Raw genomic sequence first — 17653 nt, forward strand, 5'->3', positions numbered from 1 at the left:
ATGGAAGCAAACAAATAGGAGCTTTCCACTAATAGGAACAGGCGGTGGCGAGTTAAGTTTTAAAGTTTGATATTGAACTTGCAATGTTTCTATAAGGAACTGTAAAATAAACATTTAGAGGTACGGCCGACAAAAAGTAGATGTGGTTTGTTGCTATGAGAGTCAGTATATTTCTTGTGACCTCCTTTTTCACTGTCCTTGCTTTGACCTTTCTTGTTTATTCTAATACCTTTCCCATTGATTTTCTGATTTCATCCTGTGTTTCAAAACCAGTGCATTCAATTGAGTTCTCATTGTTATTACTGAGCTCAGCAAATCGATATGACTGTTTTGTTTTTTTTCTTTGTACAGGCTGGATGTAGTTGAATGGGAAATGTACTCACCACTTCTTTATTTTCTTGGGAACTTTGTTCCTGCAAGACAAGAGAAGATCGAGAAATCAGTCAACAAGACAAAGGACAGGCGTGTCGTCCCGTCTGAGAGGCTGCTGAGAGGTCGGATGCATTCAGGTACAGTCCTTCCTGCTGTAAACTTAACATACTCTCATGCTTGACCTTGGGATCTTGGTAACCTGGTAGCTTTATTCTCAACAAGTGCCTGAGATGATTCTCACCATACTACCACCTCACATACCCATACACATCTCGGCGAAACCATGACAACGCATTCGCTTGTCGTGTGGGCGGAGGGACGGGATAGGAGGGGGGGGTTAAGGCGGCAATGAGTTACAATGACAGAGAAGTGGCCACACTGCAATGAGGACTGCAGAGGAGGGAGAAGAGCCACCCCACACCGCCACACCACACCACACCACACCGCCACACCAGGCCCCTCACTGTACGGAAAACTAAGTCCTCATGTAACACGGACACAAATAGAACAAACAGGCCGGGTATTGATCTGCCTCCAGAGCGATCGCTGCTATTAAACAGGATGAGAACAAAGCAATATTTATCATCTCTCTCTCTCCTCTGGCATTGACAGTGCATTCAAGGCAGCGGACATGTTTTTTTTCCCCTTTCTCTTTCCCCTCTCTCACAGCAGTCACACCTGAATGCTAATGAGGTGAGGCTGACCGCAGGACTGACTGCGAGCTGCTCAGCCTTTAATGCTCGAGACATTATGCTTGTTTGAAATCCTGCCAGTGAAAGGCGGGGGGATCAGACCTGAGTGGACAATTTTGTCCGCCGCTCCGTACTCCATCAATATGTAATGCGACCCTGAGAGCGTCCTGTGTGGGCAGCATCTCTCAGGTGTCACAGGTGGATGGATGGTTACCCACACTGTGAAGAAGGGATGCCAGGAGTGTGGTGTGGAAGGACACAATGTGATGAGTGTATTGTCTCACACACACACACACTCTGTAATCTCATTGCTGATGAGGCATATCCCTCAAACACTTCAGTCACAGTCACATCTTGGACGCAGTACAGTAGACTTAAAGCAACAGCTGGACAGCAGGTTATATAAAAAGAATATAAACTGGGTCGACTGGTATGATTTGGCTGAAAGGCAAAAAAAAAAAAAAAAAAAATCATGGAGGGTACTAGTTGCTGTGAAACATTGTTATCAACCTGCCTCCTGTGTTGAAGGCGTAGGCGTTCATAGTGAAACATAATCTCCTGCACAGATATGAATTGTGCACATCAAATATGTCAATTGGTGGTGCGCAACGTCCCTGTTTGCGGTGAAACCGAGGCGACAGTCAACCGGTAAAAGCCGTAAAATATGGGTCATCTTCAAACACACATGACGGGACCTTTCATCCGAGGTGTTTTTTTTTTTTATTCTAAAGAGAAATAACAGCAGCTATAGAGACCAGGACCAGGACCAACCGGGTTCTCTATGATCCACAGCACCTGTATACAGCCAATATAAACACAAAGTGTGTGTATTCGTGTCCTACCGTGGGTAAGAGCGGCTCCATTTGAGCTCCTTGATCCGTGATGTCCATCTTTTCTTCTCCTTGGCTTCACAATAGACAAGTCGTGATGCGCTACTCCGCCTCAGTCAAACGCTGTTTTGAGGATGAGGATGGTTTTCCTCTCTCTTTTTTTCTTTTTTGGAGGAAGAGGAGGAGGAGGAGGGGGATTTCTTGTGTTTTTTTTTATCCTCACATTTAATGGCCGGGTTTTCTCAAATGGAGGTAGCAAAGCATTCCCGTCCTGCCCTACATAATTTACGCATGAAGGAGGGAGGTAGTGCTTCCCATCACACGCGTTCAATCCTGGACGCGGCGGTGATGAGGCGCACGAGTGCGAGCAGCCGTGCGCACCCTCATTTCTGACGACTAGTCCTGCATACATATATACTGTCTATGTGTGTGTGTAGCCTATTTAAATTCATGCAAATAGACGTGTGATGAATTGTTTTAGTCTAACAGACGGGGACAGGTGATCACTTTTATTCCTATAGGATCTCTTTATGTTGGTCAGATCCCTATGTGAATCTAATTTAAAGGCAGCAGTGTAACCTTACAACCATGCTGCAATGCCTTTCTATTGTTGACAGTGTGTTATGTTTGGGTTACCCATGTGATTTTTTTTCCCCATCACTGGTGTGCACCATACATTATCTCTGTTAATAGGGGTTAAAATTGTCAGAGAAACAGACAGGCTACGTGTTATATTACATTATATGAGATTACAATTAATGAAATGATGTTAAAATCCCAGTTGCATCCATGCTTGAGTCGTCCCGTCTTTATATCCGACCGCACCGGCGTCGTCCGGTATCAGCAAGCCTCGTGTATTACACAAGGGCGCAGTTGCGTTGAGGTTAATGCACTGGCGCCACCTAGCGGCCACAGCGGAGAAACGTCGCTCAGATTGCACTTCAATTAGGGGACGCTGCGCTGCAAATTAAATTGGTTGGGAGATCAGATCATTAGAGTGTAATTCAGCCTTGTCCTAATGCAATTGTGTTTGTCAATTCGCGGACACGCACTATGATGTTGCATCGATGTCAGGGGTCGTAAAAGAAAACGTGATGCGATGCCTAAGTGTGTTATTGTAGGCTGCATCGCTTATTGAATCAATACAGCCAGACTTCAATGATCAAAAGTGGATGGTAGTCTATGATTATCAGTAGTGATCTTAACAGATAAATGATCAAGGGTGCAGGCTCCAAGGGGTGAGCCAATCAGATCTATTATTCAGAGCACAGTTATATTATATGACAGCTTTATTAAGGATCCAATCCGATCATTTTATGGGTCAATGGTGGTCAACACTATGTTTCTTGACAATGTTTACATAATTTGTCACATTTAGAAGATATGTCCTGAGTGTCACTCAAAATGCATTAAAATTTAAATATAGAAATACAGCAACAATCTGTTTCAATTCAAAGTTTTCTGAAAAAAATATAGGACATCTAAGGCCTTCTTTTGTGGTTACACCATTTGATATGTTCAGGGTATCCAGTCTTACTTTAGTTTTAAAAAAAAGAAAAGGAAAGAAGTCCAAATGTCATTTAAACTGTAATAAAAACCAACATGGGTTCCTACACATTTGAAATTTCCAAATTCCATACTTTTTCCAGACCCTAATCTCCAGACTTCTCAGTAAAAAATTCAAATAATTTGTGATATTTAAGTAAATAGATAATATTTTAAAAAAGCATGCAATTTATCTTGTTTTCATTCTGAATGTGTATGCCATTATGCAACCAAATAATTTCCAGGTGATTGTAGCTAAGTACAATAGCACATACAAAATAGTTAACCCAAATAACTTCAGATAAAACCAAACCAAGATAAGATTAAAAAATAGATGTCTATTTCCATGCAATAGTTTCCATTTTCCATACTTTTCCAAACCTGGAAATGTATAAAATCAAATTCCATACTTTTCATACTTGCGTAGGAACCCTGCATGAATATAAAATGATGCATGCTTTCAAAACATTTTTTCTAGGATATTTCTCAGTTTTTTTTGTTTTTTTACCTTGCCAACCGTATTTGTCACTGACCCATAGGATCTTGTGATTGACAGCTATGGTTGAAAAGGTTTGGGGGACCCCCCTTTCTTTTTTTTTTTGCTTCAGCAGCACCTGGTTCTTTTGCCTCTGCTTCTATCTTTAGGATTGTGTTGGCTGGATGACTAGAGGAGATAACTGTTCCTACTGTAAACTGCTACACATCGTTGGCCTGTTAATGTCTTTATCTGGTTTGGAGGTAGAAGAGTGCTGATTCAGATTTTGGAGCCGGATGCATTAGAGACAAGACAACTGCTGGGACAGTAGTAGTAGTGACAGAGCCTTTGCTGTTTTTATATAATTCACTTACAACTTTTCTGTTTAAAAAAAGAAAAGGAAAGAAGTCCACATGTCATTTAAAGCAGAAGTAAGCGATCCGGTCATTTTGGCTAACTTCCTGTCAGCTGATGGAGTTAGCAGTCCCCGCCCTCGTCCGTACATCACCACATTCACGTGCATCCCTTGGCTGCACACACAGAGAGGACCGCCCCTTTATGTCGTTCTCTCTCCTCATTGGATAAAGGTTGTAGGATACAAGGAAAGTTTTCTCCTCGGCTTACAGCAGAGCAGAGAGTGACTGACAGACCCGTGTTTCAGACCAAACGCTCTATATAAGTGATTGCTGTCGGAAGATATAACTATTTAATACTTATATTAACACAAATATTCCGCTTACTTCTGCTTTAAAATGTAATAAAAACCAACATGAATATGAAATGTCGTTTATAACAAATCTGATGCATGCTTTTAAAACATTTTTTCTAGGATATTTCTCAGTTTTTTTTATTTTTATCTTGCCAACCGCATTTGTCACTGACCCATAGGATCTTGTGATCAGGGCCGTTGCTAGGAATTCTGGGCCCCCTTAAAGAATACTAAAGTGGGCCCCTCCCCCTAACTTTTCCTTTTTTTTTCTTAGACTACGTATGTATTATCGTTTTTTATTTAGCCTTCTTTGTTTTGATGCTAATGCAGCATTACACTGCAAAAACTCAAGTATCTTAGCAAGAATATTTGTCTTATTTCTATTCAAAATGTAATTTCTAGTCAAAACAAATCTCATTATACTTAAAATAAGACACATCATATTAAAAGTAGCTTGTTTTTAGACACTTTTTTTTTTACTTCTTTCAAGCATATTTTCACTTGGAATAAGTAGAAAAAAATCTGATAGTGGAGCAAGTTTTTCTTCCTTATTACAAGCACAAAAAACTTACTTTCACTGGCAGATGTTTCTATTTATTGTGAATTTAAGTGAAAATTATCTAAAAACAAGTTAATTTTTAGGTAATGAGTCTTCTTTGAAGTGGAAAGAGATTAGCCCCTAGAATTATCATCACCTTTCTCCCCTACACAACGGCCCTGTATATGACAGAAAGCACTGACCCATAGGATCTTGTGATTGACAGCTATGGTTGAAAAGGTTTGGGGGACCCCCCTTTCTTTCTTTTTTTTTTGCTTCAGCAGCACCTGGTTCTTTTGCCTCTGCTTCTATCTTTAGGATTGTGCCCATAGGGGATAATTGTGTTGGCTGGATGACTAGAGGAGATAACTGTTCCTACTGTAAACTGCTACACATTGTTGGCCTGTTAATGTCTTTATCTGGTTTGGAGGTAAAAGAGTGCTGATTTTTTTTTAATCTTGCCAACCATATCTATTACATCCGGTTTGCCTGTTCACCTGCTTGCTTTAATTAATTAACATCCCTTGTTCTCTTTTAGTTTTTTTTGTATGTTTTTTATTTGAACTTGTTTTATGAGTATTTTTAAATATTTATTGCACTCCCCGCACTTTTTCTTTTTCTCTCTTTGATATGTGTGCCAGTGTTACTACTGTAATGTATGTATGTATGTATGTATGTATGGTGTATGTATGTTTTTTACAAGTACAAAGCAGCTGTATTATTATGCCCATGACACATTTCCCTCCCGGGACAAATAAAGTTTATTTGATTTGATTTTTGATTGATTTGTAACTGACCCATAGGATCTTGTGATTGACAGCTATGGTTGAAAAGGTTTGGGGGACCCCCCTTTCTTCTTTTTTTTGCTTCAGCAGCACCTGAGCAGCAGTAGAGAGAGAAGTCAGGAGGATGTTGTGGTTGATCCGGATGCGGTTCCGCCCCGGCGGCCTGGCGGCGTCACAGCACCGACAAGATGGCCGTGAGTACGGGACGAAAGTGAGAGAGGAAACAAAAACACTGGCGTTGCTCCCCGTCGCCCGCGGATGCCAGACCTGCAGACAGACACCGCAGTGCGCAGATTAAACACCGCCGGGTCCACGGTGCTTCGGAGCCTCCGCTGTGTGCGTGACATCCGCGGTAATGCTGCAGACGGACGGTGCTCGCAGCCAGCTCACCGACACGGCGTCTGTCAGCCCGTCTAGCTACTAGTCAGCAGCAGCAGCAGCAGCGGCTACCATGCTAGCTAGCTGACAACAGCGCTGGTGGAGAGAAGAGAAGACGCGTTTCCCAGAAAAGTGACAGTGTGGTTCATGTGTAATAAACGTCCCGTTGTTACCTCGTTGTTACCGGGAGAGAGCGGTTACTGCAGCCGGGGTGGGACATCTGACCCGCCGCACTTGTTAGTGGTCAGTGAGCTAACATTGCGGATTTCTTGTTTGCAGCTTCTGTGTTAGCGTTAGCATTAGCGCACGGCTGTTAGCTTGCTCAGCTGTTTTGGGTGACTGGAAGAAAAAAAAAATACACCACTGTGAGTGTGTGTGTGTGTTTGTGTGTGTGGGAAGGACGTTTTTTTTTGTTTTTTTTTACACTTTATATCAAAGCACCCGTACACGGTTCTGGGGTATAGGCCCGGAGGAAACAGGTGTCGTGGAGGATTTGCGAAGGTTTAACGGGACTGTAAACACAACGTGAAGCCGAGGGACGGGACGTGAAGCCAGGCGGCGGCGGCAGCATCACCACCATGGCCCACTCTCCCGTGCAGGGTCACCTGCCAGGGATGCAGGTAAGACACATGTCCGTGCGGATCACTCCGTGGGAACAAAATGTTCACGTCCGGGACTCTCAGCTTTGGGTTTCCTGAACACTTAGTTATCACACTTATTGATATGGGCTCGTTTTAGGAAAGTCAAAGAAATATCAAAACGATTCTAATCTAATGCACCTTAGTGGCTTAAAAGAATGCATGTAATATCTATTAAAGTACATCCAATAAAAACACAGCTCTTCCATTGAATGCAGAAATATTATACGCATTATAGGCAAAAATTCCCACGATTTCCTCCATCACTTGAACAGCACTGGAAGCTCTCTTCAAAGAAACTACCCTGCACAACAGGAGCCCTGTTCTTTTGCCTCTGCTTCTATCTTTAGGATTGTGCCCATAGGGGATAATTGTGTTGGCTGGATGACTAGAGGAGATAACTGTTCCTACTGTAAACTGCTACACATCGTTGGCCTGTTAATGTCTTTATCTGGTTTGGAGGTAAAAGAGTGCTGATTCAGATTTTGGAGCCGGATGCATCAGAGACAAGAAAACTGCTGGGACAGTAGTAGTGACAGAGCCTTTGCTGTTTTTTATATAATTCATAGCTGTAAAGAAGTTAGGAAGCTATTTCTAAAGGAAGAAACTGGAATAAAAGTTTATCAGTTATGATTTGCAGCGTTATTTTTTAATATTTCTCAGCAGTGAGTGAGTGCATCTGCCTTTTGACCACAGGCTCTTGTTCCAGTCTGAACTCATGCTCCCAAACAAAGCATGGTATTGTTTTGTTGTGATATAACTCATTACTGTATCCATCAGCAGAGTCACTGTCAGGTTGATTGAAATCTGGATGCACATCTTTTACGGCACAGAAAGGATCTCCCTTAGTCAAACAAGGTTCTTTCTTTTCATTTTTACTTCATCTAAAAAAAAAAAAAAAAAAGAAAAGAAAAAGGGCATATTGACCCTTTCCCCACTCAAAAGAGGTCATAAAAGGAAGTTGTTTTTGTCAGCGCCTGCTCTTGTGTTTCCCACAAAACAGCCTCTGGAGAGTTAAGTCATTTTAGTCGACTTCCTGAGGCAGTCAAGTGTTTTTTTTGTGTGTGTTGTTTTTTTGTTCAGATATCCACGCCACAACGTGCAACACCATAAACGTCAGGTTCAACTTTTTTTCTCCGACTTAAGGCATCCGGCTGAGCCTGTCCTTTATTTTTCCATACTTTTGTTTTGAAACCATGCGTAACTGCTTGTTGTGTCTTTCTGGTCCTCACGGCCTCTAGACCAGTTTTAATGATGTCTCAGAGAGCCAGCAGTGCTTCGTGGCTGCAGGAGTAACATGGTGTTAAACAGGGTTCTGTCTTAAAAGGCATTGAATTCATTAATCTACAGTAAAAACAAGGCCTTAATTGGCATTAAAATGTCTTAAATCAAAAGTCTTAAAAATGTTAACACATGGTAAGTGGTATTTTATGGTTGTAATTAGTCTCAAATCTCAAAATAATTGGTAACATTGCGACATAGAGAAGTTAGTGGCGGCCGTCAACGCTAAATTTCTCACCGCCTCCAGCTCCCGAGTCAGTGTTTTTTTTTTTTTACAGACTTTTTATGCATTTATTTTGAAAGGACAGCTGGAAAGAGACACAATCCAATGTTCATGTAGCAGTCACTTTACCTTAGATCACATAGGAAAGTGGGTAAAATTGGCCCTAACCCTATGTAATTGATGTGGTGTTTTTTTTTTCTTTTTTCTGCATTTGTGTTTATTATGAAGTCGGTCTTAAATTTCATTTCAAGTGGCTTTAAAAAAGTCTTAAAAAGTCTTAAATTTAACTTGGCTTAAGCTGTAGGAACCCTGGTTAAAGACCCATCGTCCCTGCAACTCAGCAAAAACTGCTTTATTTACACCTATCGCACAAAATCTAAAGAGAAAGGAGTTTTTTTTTAAAATCCACCTTCTCTATATTCTCCACCCAGAATGCCAAAGCGGACCCGGAGGAGCTGTTCACCAAGCTGGAGCGCATTGGCAAGGGCTCGTTCGGCGAGGTGTTCAAAGGTATCGACAATCGCACCCAGAAAGTGGTGGCCATCAAGATCATCGACCTGGAGGAGGCCGAGGACGAGATCGAGGACATCCAGCAGGAGATCACTGTGCTGAGCCAGTGCGACAGCCCCTTCGTCACCAAGTACTACGGCTCCTACCTGAAGGTGATGCTACTAGGGATGTCACGATTGTAGATTTTCTTTGTACGATTACTATCATTACGATTATCACGATTATTACGCATTAATTAATTTCACAACATATGAATGTGTAAATCAAATACAGTCAAAATATAATTACATTACACATTTTTACACTAAATATTTAGGACAACAAGGAGTTTCTATTTGGTTATAAAAAAGTCTCACGTTAATGTGGATGAATCTCCGCTACCCACACTTGTTAATGGGCCCATTTTCGATAAATATATCGTTCTGTCTCTATGGTTATTTTGTTATTATTAGTGGTGGCGGAAATGCTGGTCGAGCCGACCAGCGTTTCCTTACTTTCGGTTTCGCAGCGAGTCATGAGAATAACGCAGCTGAATGGCCGTTTATGGTCGGAACTACGACGGTATGTGATCGTCTTTGAACCTCTGACTTTAATTATTGATGAATGAAAACATGAGTCTGTCTTGTGCCAGTCAAAGAATTTTACGGTGCGCGCGGAGGCTCATAAATGTAGTGTGAAAACGCTTCGCTTTTCCAAAACTCCTCGTTGTCCCTTTAAGTATCTACTATTCATATGTAACCAATAATTAATCCTCCAGGGGAAGTGTTTTAAATATTCAATAGATTAATTGTCATCTATACCAAATGTTTAAGTTTATTTTAATTGTTTGTTTTTTATCACAAATGAGACGCTAGGCTAACATTTAAATTTCTACCATGTTACGTTAGGTAAATTGACCATGCAGTATTTCTTACATTTACCTCAACTTTTGTGCACATCTGCCTCTGTGTTTCCAAAATAATCTTTTTTTGGAAAGTGACGGTATTTAAGAATCTTTACGATTAATTAATTGTGGCGTTTATTAATACCACGATTAATTGTGAAAACAAGTAATTGTGACATCCCTAGATGCTACGATAGAAACTCGTTATTTTTCCTCAGAAGTGAACAAATAAGACGACGCGCCGGAGGGTTTCTCTCCTCCCGCCCACTTTGTCCTGAAATAATCCGAAATTAAAGAGGAATTAGCCTCAGATGACTCAAACGCCCACTGAGCTCACGCAATAAACACTCGCTCCACCTTTATAAAGCAGCTGCTCACATCTCTGCTCTCCTCTCTGTCTCCACTCCAGGACACAAAGTTATGGATCATCATGGAGTATCTAGGTGGAGGCTCGGCGTTAGACCTGGTAAGTGATTGGTTGATTGAGTATCTGGGTGTCCCCTCAGGAAACTACTGAATAATATAGACGCTGTAGTTTAAAACAGATTCATTATAATCTGATCAGAATCTCAACACCTAAATAAAAACCTATATATAACAGCAAAAACAGACATCATATAAAAATGCTTAAATCTTTGTGGCCCTTTACGGAATGATTTTCCGTAAACAAACCCCATTTAAAAAACAAAAACAAATCTAATAACATGATTATTATTTCTGTGTGTGAAGAAACATGTCACACACTGCAACGATCTGACTCACTGATGTGTTTGTAATAGTTTCTGGACAACAGTGGCACAGAGGAGTCATATTACACTAATTAGCTTTGCTATTGAATCAATAACAGACAATCAGATTAGACATGTTGCCATTAACAACAATCCAACATGAAAAGGCTGTATAGGAGGAGGCTGCAGCTTTCATGCAATAGTCTAGATCTTATTATCACTCCTTTAAATCTGAATTGAAGATATATAGTCGGTGTAACACATGATCCAGTCGGAGGCCCGGCTTACACCCACTCTCTGTTTGTTTTCTCCGCCCACAGATGGAGCCCGGAGCTCTGGACGAGACCCAGATTGCCACCATCCTGAGAGAGATCCTCAAGGGCCTGGAGTACCTGCACTCGGAGAAGAAGATCCACAGGGATATCAAAGGTATCTGACCGAGTGCCCAGCTGTTAGCAGGACACACACACACAGAGATCCCGTAGCACATTAATGGTATTGATGTCCACTTAGTGTTTCATTCATTATGTAGCTTGTGTTTCAGCAGGGAGTTGAGGGGAGCGCTGCAGCGCTGCACTAAAAGCCTTTTGACAGTCGCTTCCCTGGTTGTTAAATAAATTGGCGATGAGCATAAGAGGCTTTGACAGGTCGTGTCTGCAAAGGTAGAAACACTGCGTTGGGGAGATGTTCACATTTTGTTATGTTGCGGCGCTGCGTCCAAATTGTTTAAAATCATTTCTATTCAAATCAGAGCAAACACCTGAAAGCAGCTGGAGGACTCATCAGAGTCTGTGGCGTGATAAAACAAGATCTAACTGGGTCAGGTGGTCTATTAATAAACTGGAATATTTATAGACCTGATCGATATTGTAAAATCTGCACCAAGGAACTTGATAAATGTGCAATTTTTTGCGAGAGAACCCTGTTGATTAGTGAAATGACAACAACCCAAAGACTTTCTGGACGCTCTATAGCTTCCCACTGACTACCAACTCCCCCCTTCTCCCCCCTTCTCCCCCCAGCTGCCAACGTGCTCCTGTCAGAGCAGGGCGAGGTGAAGCTGGCTGACTTCGGCGTGGCGGGCCAGCTCACTGACACCCAGATCAAGCGCAACACCTTCGTGGGCACGCCCTTCTGGATGGCGCCCGAGGTCATCAAACAGTCGGCCTACGACTCCAAGGTGAGGCGCATGCTACAGTCCAGATACAGACAGAAGAGGTGTGTGTGTGTGTGTGTGTGTGTCTGGTTCCAAACATATTAGCCCCATCATCGCTGCTTAGACTCATACTGGGTCAGATTACAAAGTGAATGCATTTATGAGTCATTGTATTTTTATTAAAGTAATCGGTTACTCGAGTAAGACCAGGTTAGGTTACTCTGTTAGAAAATTATTCGAAATGCCCATGCCTAGTATTTACTATTTAATTGTTTGATGTGCATACATATTAAATAGTGAAGTAAAGAACCAGCCAGCTCTGCACCTGGGGCCTGGTGCTGCTGTGACAGCGTGTGCTCATTCTGCTGAGATGCTCAGTGAGTCGCTGCAGCCTCTGACTGAGCGGGTAAAGTCACTGAAGCAGCTTTTTTCACGATTTTCCTCCTCTTAGTCAGATTGTTATTTTGGGCCGTTCAGCCCACCTCAGGTCAATGGTCAAGGAGTTCGGCAGAGCTCCGTTTGCTGCTTTTACAACACGTAGCTACACCTCACATTTACAACAGTGACAGTGTTTTTAAAGTTTTTAAATATTGTGTTTAGGGCTGGGACGATATGCTTTTCTCCCGATTCGATTCTTCTACGATTTTTTTGGATGGCGATTCGATTTAAATTGTGATTCTACGATATTGCCGATTCTCTCGATGTCTGCATTTTTAACATTTATCTGCACACAAATACTGTAGGAAAATTAAATTAAAGCAGATATCAGTGGAATGTTTTTGTTAATATAAGTCCTAAATAGTCCTATTTTCCGTCAGCAATCACTTACATGAAGTATTTCAGCCTAAACACGAGTCTCTCCGTCACTCTGCTCTGCTGTAACCCGAGGAGAAAATTTTCCTTGTGGGATACAAGTGTTATCCAATGAGGGGAGAGAACGGCATGAAGGGCTGTGTGTGCAGCCAAGGGAATTTTCTCTACTGTATGCGCGTGAATTTTTATGTGGTGACGTAGCACGAGGACCAATTGATGCCTGACAAGGGCGGGGGGCTGCTAACTCATGGTGCGTTCAAGGAAACTCGTACTTTGTGTTTTTCCTTCCTGTGAAGTCATACCAGTTCGATCTGGTACGAGTTCACGGGTCGGAAGTTACGAGTGGCCGTTATAGGGAACTGTCACAGACAACAGGACGGTAAAAACACGAGCTACGGGTTACCTGGAACGCTACCAAGTCATAGTTGTGACTTGAAGCTGTAACTTACGGTTTCAAAAGCCTGCCTTGAACACAGCATTAGCCGAAACGGCCGTGCCACTGATATCTGCTTTAACATACTCCATTATAAAGTGAACTTAAACCCTTTTCAAAACCTGTACTCTCTGTATGTAAAAAAAGGCAAACAAATGCACATTGCACAATATTAAAAAAAAAAGTAAAATAAAAAAATGTAAAAAAAAAATCGATTTAAAAATTGTCAAAAAAGATACCGCGATATACTGTATATGTGAATCGATTTTTCTCCCACCCCTAATTGTGTTGTCTCCAGGCTGACATCTGGTCTCTAGGCATCACGGCCATCGAGCTGGCGAAAGGCGAGCCGCCTCACTCGGAGCTCCACCCCATGAAGGTTTTATTCCTCATCCCAAAGAACAACCCGCCCACGCTGGAGGGCAACTACAGCAAACCGCTCAAGGAGTTCGTGGAGGCCTGTCTCAACAAGGAGCCCAGTTTTGTGAGTCGTCCTTTCACATTAAAAGAACAGTTCACCCAAAATTCAAATTGCACTCATTATCTACTCACCCTCATGTGGACTAAGGGCTGGGAGAAGTTTCAGAGTCCTCCGTGGCTTTGGGGCTTCAATACAGGACAGACATTACACTACATACGAGCAGCATGGAGGTATTTGGATGTTTTTTGGTGTGTCTTTTTGTCACAAAGACAATTGGTATCCATTTGCAACCGTTATATGGACATGCACTGCTACGCCGAGACCCCCTGTAACTCAGAGAAGCCACGGAGGACTCTGAAACTTCTCCCAGCCCTTAGTCCACATGAGGGGGTGGAGATAATGAGTGCAATTTCAATTTCAATTTCTATTCCTCCCCTACAGAGGCCGACCGCCAAAGAGCTGCTGAAGCATAAGCTGATCGTCCGCCACGCCAAGAAGACGTCCTACCTGACCGAGCTGGTGGACAAGTACAAGAGGTGGAAGGCGGAGCAGTCCAGAACCACAGAGTCCAGTTCTGACGAGTCCGACTCGTAAGTCCACCAGAGAAGCCTCCTCTCTCTGTGACGCTTTAAACGCCACCTCGGCACTCATCCTCTTTTCATGTCTGTCCAATCAGAGAGCAGGACGGCCAGGCGTCGGGAGGGAACGACTTCGGCAGCGACGACTGGATCTTCACCATCCGAGAGAAGGACCCCAAGAAGCTGCAGAACGGGGAGGGACAGTCGGGGGCCACAGATCAGGTGGGTGAGACACGACTGGAGCCTCCGAAGGCTTAAGAGGTGAAGCTGTCCACCCCTCCTTGTCCTTGTCCTCCTTGTCCTCGTCCTCACGTCCCTCTGTTCTGTCCCCCAGACAAAAGACATTCCAAAGAGGCCTTATTCACAGAGCCTGGCCACCGTCATCTCTCCTGCGCTCGCTGAGGTAAGGAGCAGTGGTGCACCTTCACTGGCCACACCATTCTATTCAATTACTATTCAACAAGTCTACGATTCAATTATATGATGCATCTCGTTACATCACATCTAGGGATGCACATGATTAACCGTTTAACAGTTAACCGATAACAAGAACTTTGACCAATTAATACGGTTAATATCGGTTATTTATTTATTTTATTAGCTCCTTATGTCGTCAACTCATGGGGGCGTGTCGACACGTGCAGAGTTCACGTGCCTTCAGTCATATTTCACAGCAAAAAGTTACACAGGAGGACTGACAGTATAGCAGCCCCCATGAAGGAAGGTCAGTCAATAAATGTAGCCTACACGGACATAGATGTGAATCACCTGTAACTACAGCGCTGGAAAAAAAAAAAAGGACGTCGCTGCTCTCCTGCCTGTTCACCTGCAGCTCTCCTGCAGCTCCACAGAGGAGCCGTCAGAGGAGCTCTGCTGCTCCTTCAGCCTGGTGTTTGGCTGCACTTTATAAAAACATTCTTCATTGGACGATCTAACCTAGCCTGGCTCTCGCCAGACCCTTGTAGTTCCGCAAAGCTCCACCAGAGGCGCTACGCTCAGCTTCGCACAAGGGTCTGGACTCGAGGCCAATGCAAACTTCTTCCCCGGAGCAAAAAATAATGAACCAATCCGGATCGCCCCCGGGCGGGACTTTCTAGCTGGTGGTCGTGTTATTGTGTTGTGACGTAGCGCTGAAGCGACTGTTTGAGTCAAACAACAATGGCGGCTCGCAGTGAGTGGCTGAAGTAGCACGTCAACAAGATAACGGACAAGTGGTTTATCCAATCACATACAAGATTTTTTTACAAGGCCCCGCCTTCTGAAATGAATCGCCTATGGAGCAGTCCCAGACCCTTGTGTGGAGCTCAGCGTGGCTTTGCGGAGCTACAAGGGTCTGGCGAGAGTCAGGCTAGATCTAACCTCCATATGAGCGCGATCAGCTGAGACAGAGCGCACTGATCAGCTGTCGCGGTGCACGTGTGTATTTAACGGCAAATCTTATCGGTTAACGACGGTTAATAATAATCGGTTAACGAGCGTCAGTTATCGGTCAGAAAAAAAATTCAAAATGTGCATCCCTAATCACATCCTAGGGGTGGGCGATATGGCAAAAATATCATATCACGATTTTTTAAAAATAAAATAACGATCTCGATTTTATCACGATCTTCAATCGAAAATTGAAAAACAGACAATTTAAGTCAAAGAGCCTTTCTGAACAGATTTTAATGGGCTCTATGCAAAGCTCCACTACTTCCTGAACTTAAGGCAGCTCCTTTGTTTCCTGTCTTACATTATTGGACAAACTGATTAATCCAGGTGTGTCTGAGTAGTCACAATGGTCAGACACACCTGGATTAATCAGTTTGTCCAATAATGTAAGACAGGAAACAAAGGAGCTGCCTTAAGTTCAGGAAGTAGTGGAGCTGTGTATAGAGCCCATTTAAATAGTTGCAGTTGCATGTGCAAGTAAACATACTCTGATAAAATGCACCCAATGTGCCCCAGACGATCCTACGATCTGTGCACTTGGCAGATCGTCTACATGTTTTAATCCTTCACGATCTAATATCGTCATATCGCCCACCCCTATCACATCCTCAATTTTCAATGTTGGCTACGTAGTGGAGTATAATATGTAACATAACTGCCCCCCCCCCCCAGCTGAAGGCGCGGCAGGAGCAGGTGAACGGGAACCCCATGGTCCTGGACGAGCTGCGGGAGGCCATCCTGCTGGCCGAGGAGGCCTACCCCGGCATCTCGGACTCCCTGGTGGCCCACATGGTCCACCGGCTGCAGAGGTAACGCAACACCCGGACCCTCACTCCTCCTCTTCCTCCCCCAGTGGAGCCATGTGTCCACCCTCACTCACCCACCACCCATTCTGGTCTTTTTCGCAGCTTCTCCACGAGCAGGACGTCCTCATCCTCCTCCTCCTCCTCCCCGTAGTGATCGGCTCTCCGCCCCTCGCCCCCGGCCTTCCTCTCCTAGCCCCCCCAACCCCCTCTCTCCGCCCCCTTTACTACTCCACCGCCCGCCAGGTCAGAGGGTTAAAAAGTCAGGGGTCGACGCATTCAATACCAGCTGACCACGTTTGACCTGGGGGGGGGGGGGCGCTAGCTGACCTAGCCTGTTGGAAAAAAAAAAAAGACTGAACTCCAAAGCGGAAGATGACAGAGACTCTGAAGCGAGAGGAGGGGGAGGGAGGGAGGGAGGGGGGGGGGGGAGCAGCAGAACCGCTGGATTCAGCTGCGGACAACCGGACAAGACTCAAAGTCAGAGCAACGAGCTAGAAAAAAAAGAAACCACACACACACACGCACATACACACACACACACACAGCCAAGTGAAGACTCTGAGCTCTGTGGACACACGGCTTCTCCAGCCTCAGCAGCGCCCAATCTCTCTACAAGGAGCCGCCCATCCATCTATCTACCCCAGTCCCCCCTCTTAATGCAGGCGTCATATCCCCAGAACCTCTGAGAGCATGCTTGATGAACCTGCAGGGATATTATCTATGTGTGTATGTGTGTGTGTCTGTCTGTGTGTGTGTGTATGTGTGTGAGAGAGAGAGAGAGAGAGACTCCCTGTTTAGGCAAATTGCAGCATTCTTAATGAAACCTCAGGTAAAGTGCTTTAAGTGGACTTTTGGTCCTCCGAGGCAGTGGGAGGAGGGGGGAAAAAGGGGGGGTGGGGTGGGGTGGGGAGGGGTCGGGGGGGTCGCCATGCTGTACATGATTTCAAGTTGTCATTTTTGCGAGGAAATGAATCACTGTGTACAAAATGGTCATGCGCATTTTGTAGATATTGATGACGACGATGTTAAAAAAAAAAAAAAAAAAAAAAGACAAGAGAGTGAGTGAGGGGGGAAAAAAAGTAGATATTTAAAGATTTCAACAACAACAACAAAAAAAAAAAAGTTAACTCCAACAGAAAGAACAGAAAATGCCTTGCCTTTTTGAGATACACACATCTACGTTCTGGCATTTCATCGCAGTGTATTTGAGTATTTTGTTTTTCTCCGGTTTGTTTCATTTACTCGTGAGTCGTGAGCGAGCGAAACTCTAGGTTCAGTATTCATCATCAGTGTTTTCTTTGAGCTCCAATCTTCCATTTCAATCACCTGCTGAAGCGTCGGACTAACTATGTTACTAAAGCTTACTTTGTTTAGAGGCAGAAGCTTTTTCCTTTTGTTTTCGTAGTCAGGGGGAGGAAACTCCCACCT

The 17653-nt window shown here is 43.7% G+C and overlaps 2 protein-coding genes across 5 annotated transcripts in view; one reads left to right on the forward strand and one right to left on the reverse strand.

Moving 5' to 3' along the window:
* The window catches only part of LOC146990915 (sodium-driven chloride bicarbonate exchanger-like), a 55847-nt gene extending 53623 nt beyond the window's left edge, over positions 1-2224 (reverse strand). For 3 of the 4 annotated variants that reach the window (XM_085801219.1, XM_085801254.1, XM_085801244.1), the window contains exons 1-2: positions 1907-2224; positions 384-413 (exon numbers count right to left, since the gene is read on the reverse strand). In XM_085801219.1, the coding sequence (XP_085657345.1) occupies positions 384-413; positions 1907-1954 (78 nt within the window). In that variant the 5' untranslated portion in view covers positions 1955-2224. The remainder of the gene's footprint in view (positions 1-383; positions 414-1906) is intronic. The other variant, XM_085801210.1, reaches the window with a different exon arrangement.
* A 3896-nt stretch (positions 2225-6120) lies between these two features.
* Positions 6121-17396, forward strand: stk24b (serine/threonine kinase 24b (STE20 homolog, yeast)). The gene is made up of 11 exons (XM_085801285.1): positions 6121-6944; positions 8898-9128; positions 10269-10325; positions 10908-11016; positions 11610-11767; positions 13288-13473; positions 13852-14000; positions 14087-14210; positions 14323-14391; positions 16092-16228; positions 16328-17396. Exons 1-11 carry the CDS (start codon positions 6903-6905, stop codon positions 16374-16376), a joined length of 1311 nt encoding a protein of 436 aa, XP_085657411.1. The 5' UTR covers positions 6121-6902; the 3' UTR covers positions 16377-17396.
* The last annotated feature ends 257 nt before the right edge of the window (positions 17397-17653 follow it).

This window comes from Trachurus japonicus, chromosome 2, assembly GCF_045865225.1.
Source record: "Trachurus japonicus isolate A0001 chromosome 2, Traja_1.0".
NCBI lineage: Eukaryota > Metazoa > Chordata > Actinopteri > Carangiformes > Carangidae > Trachurus > Trachurus japonicus.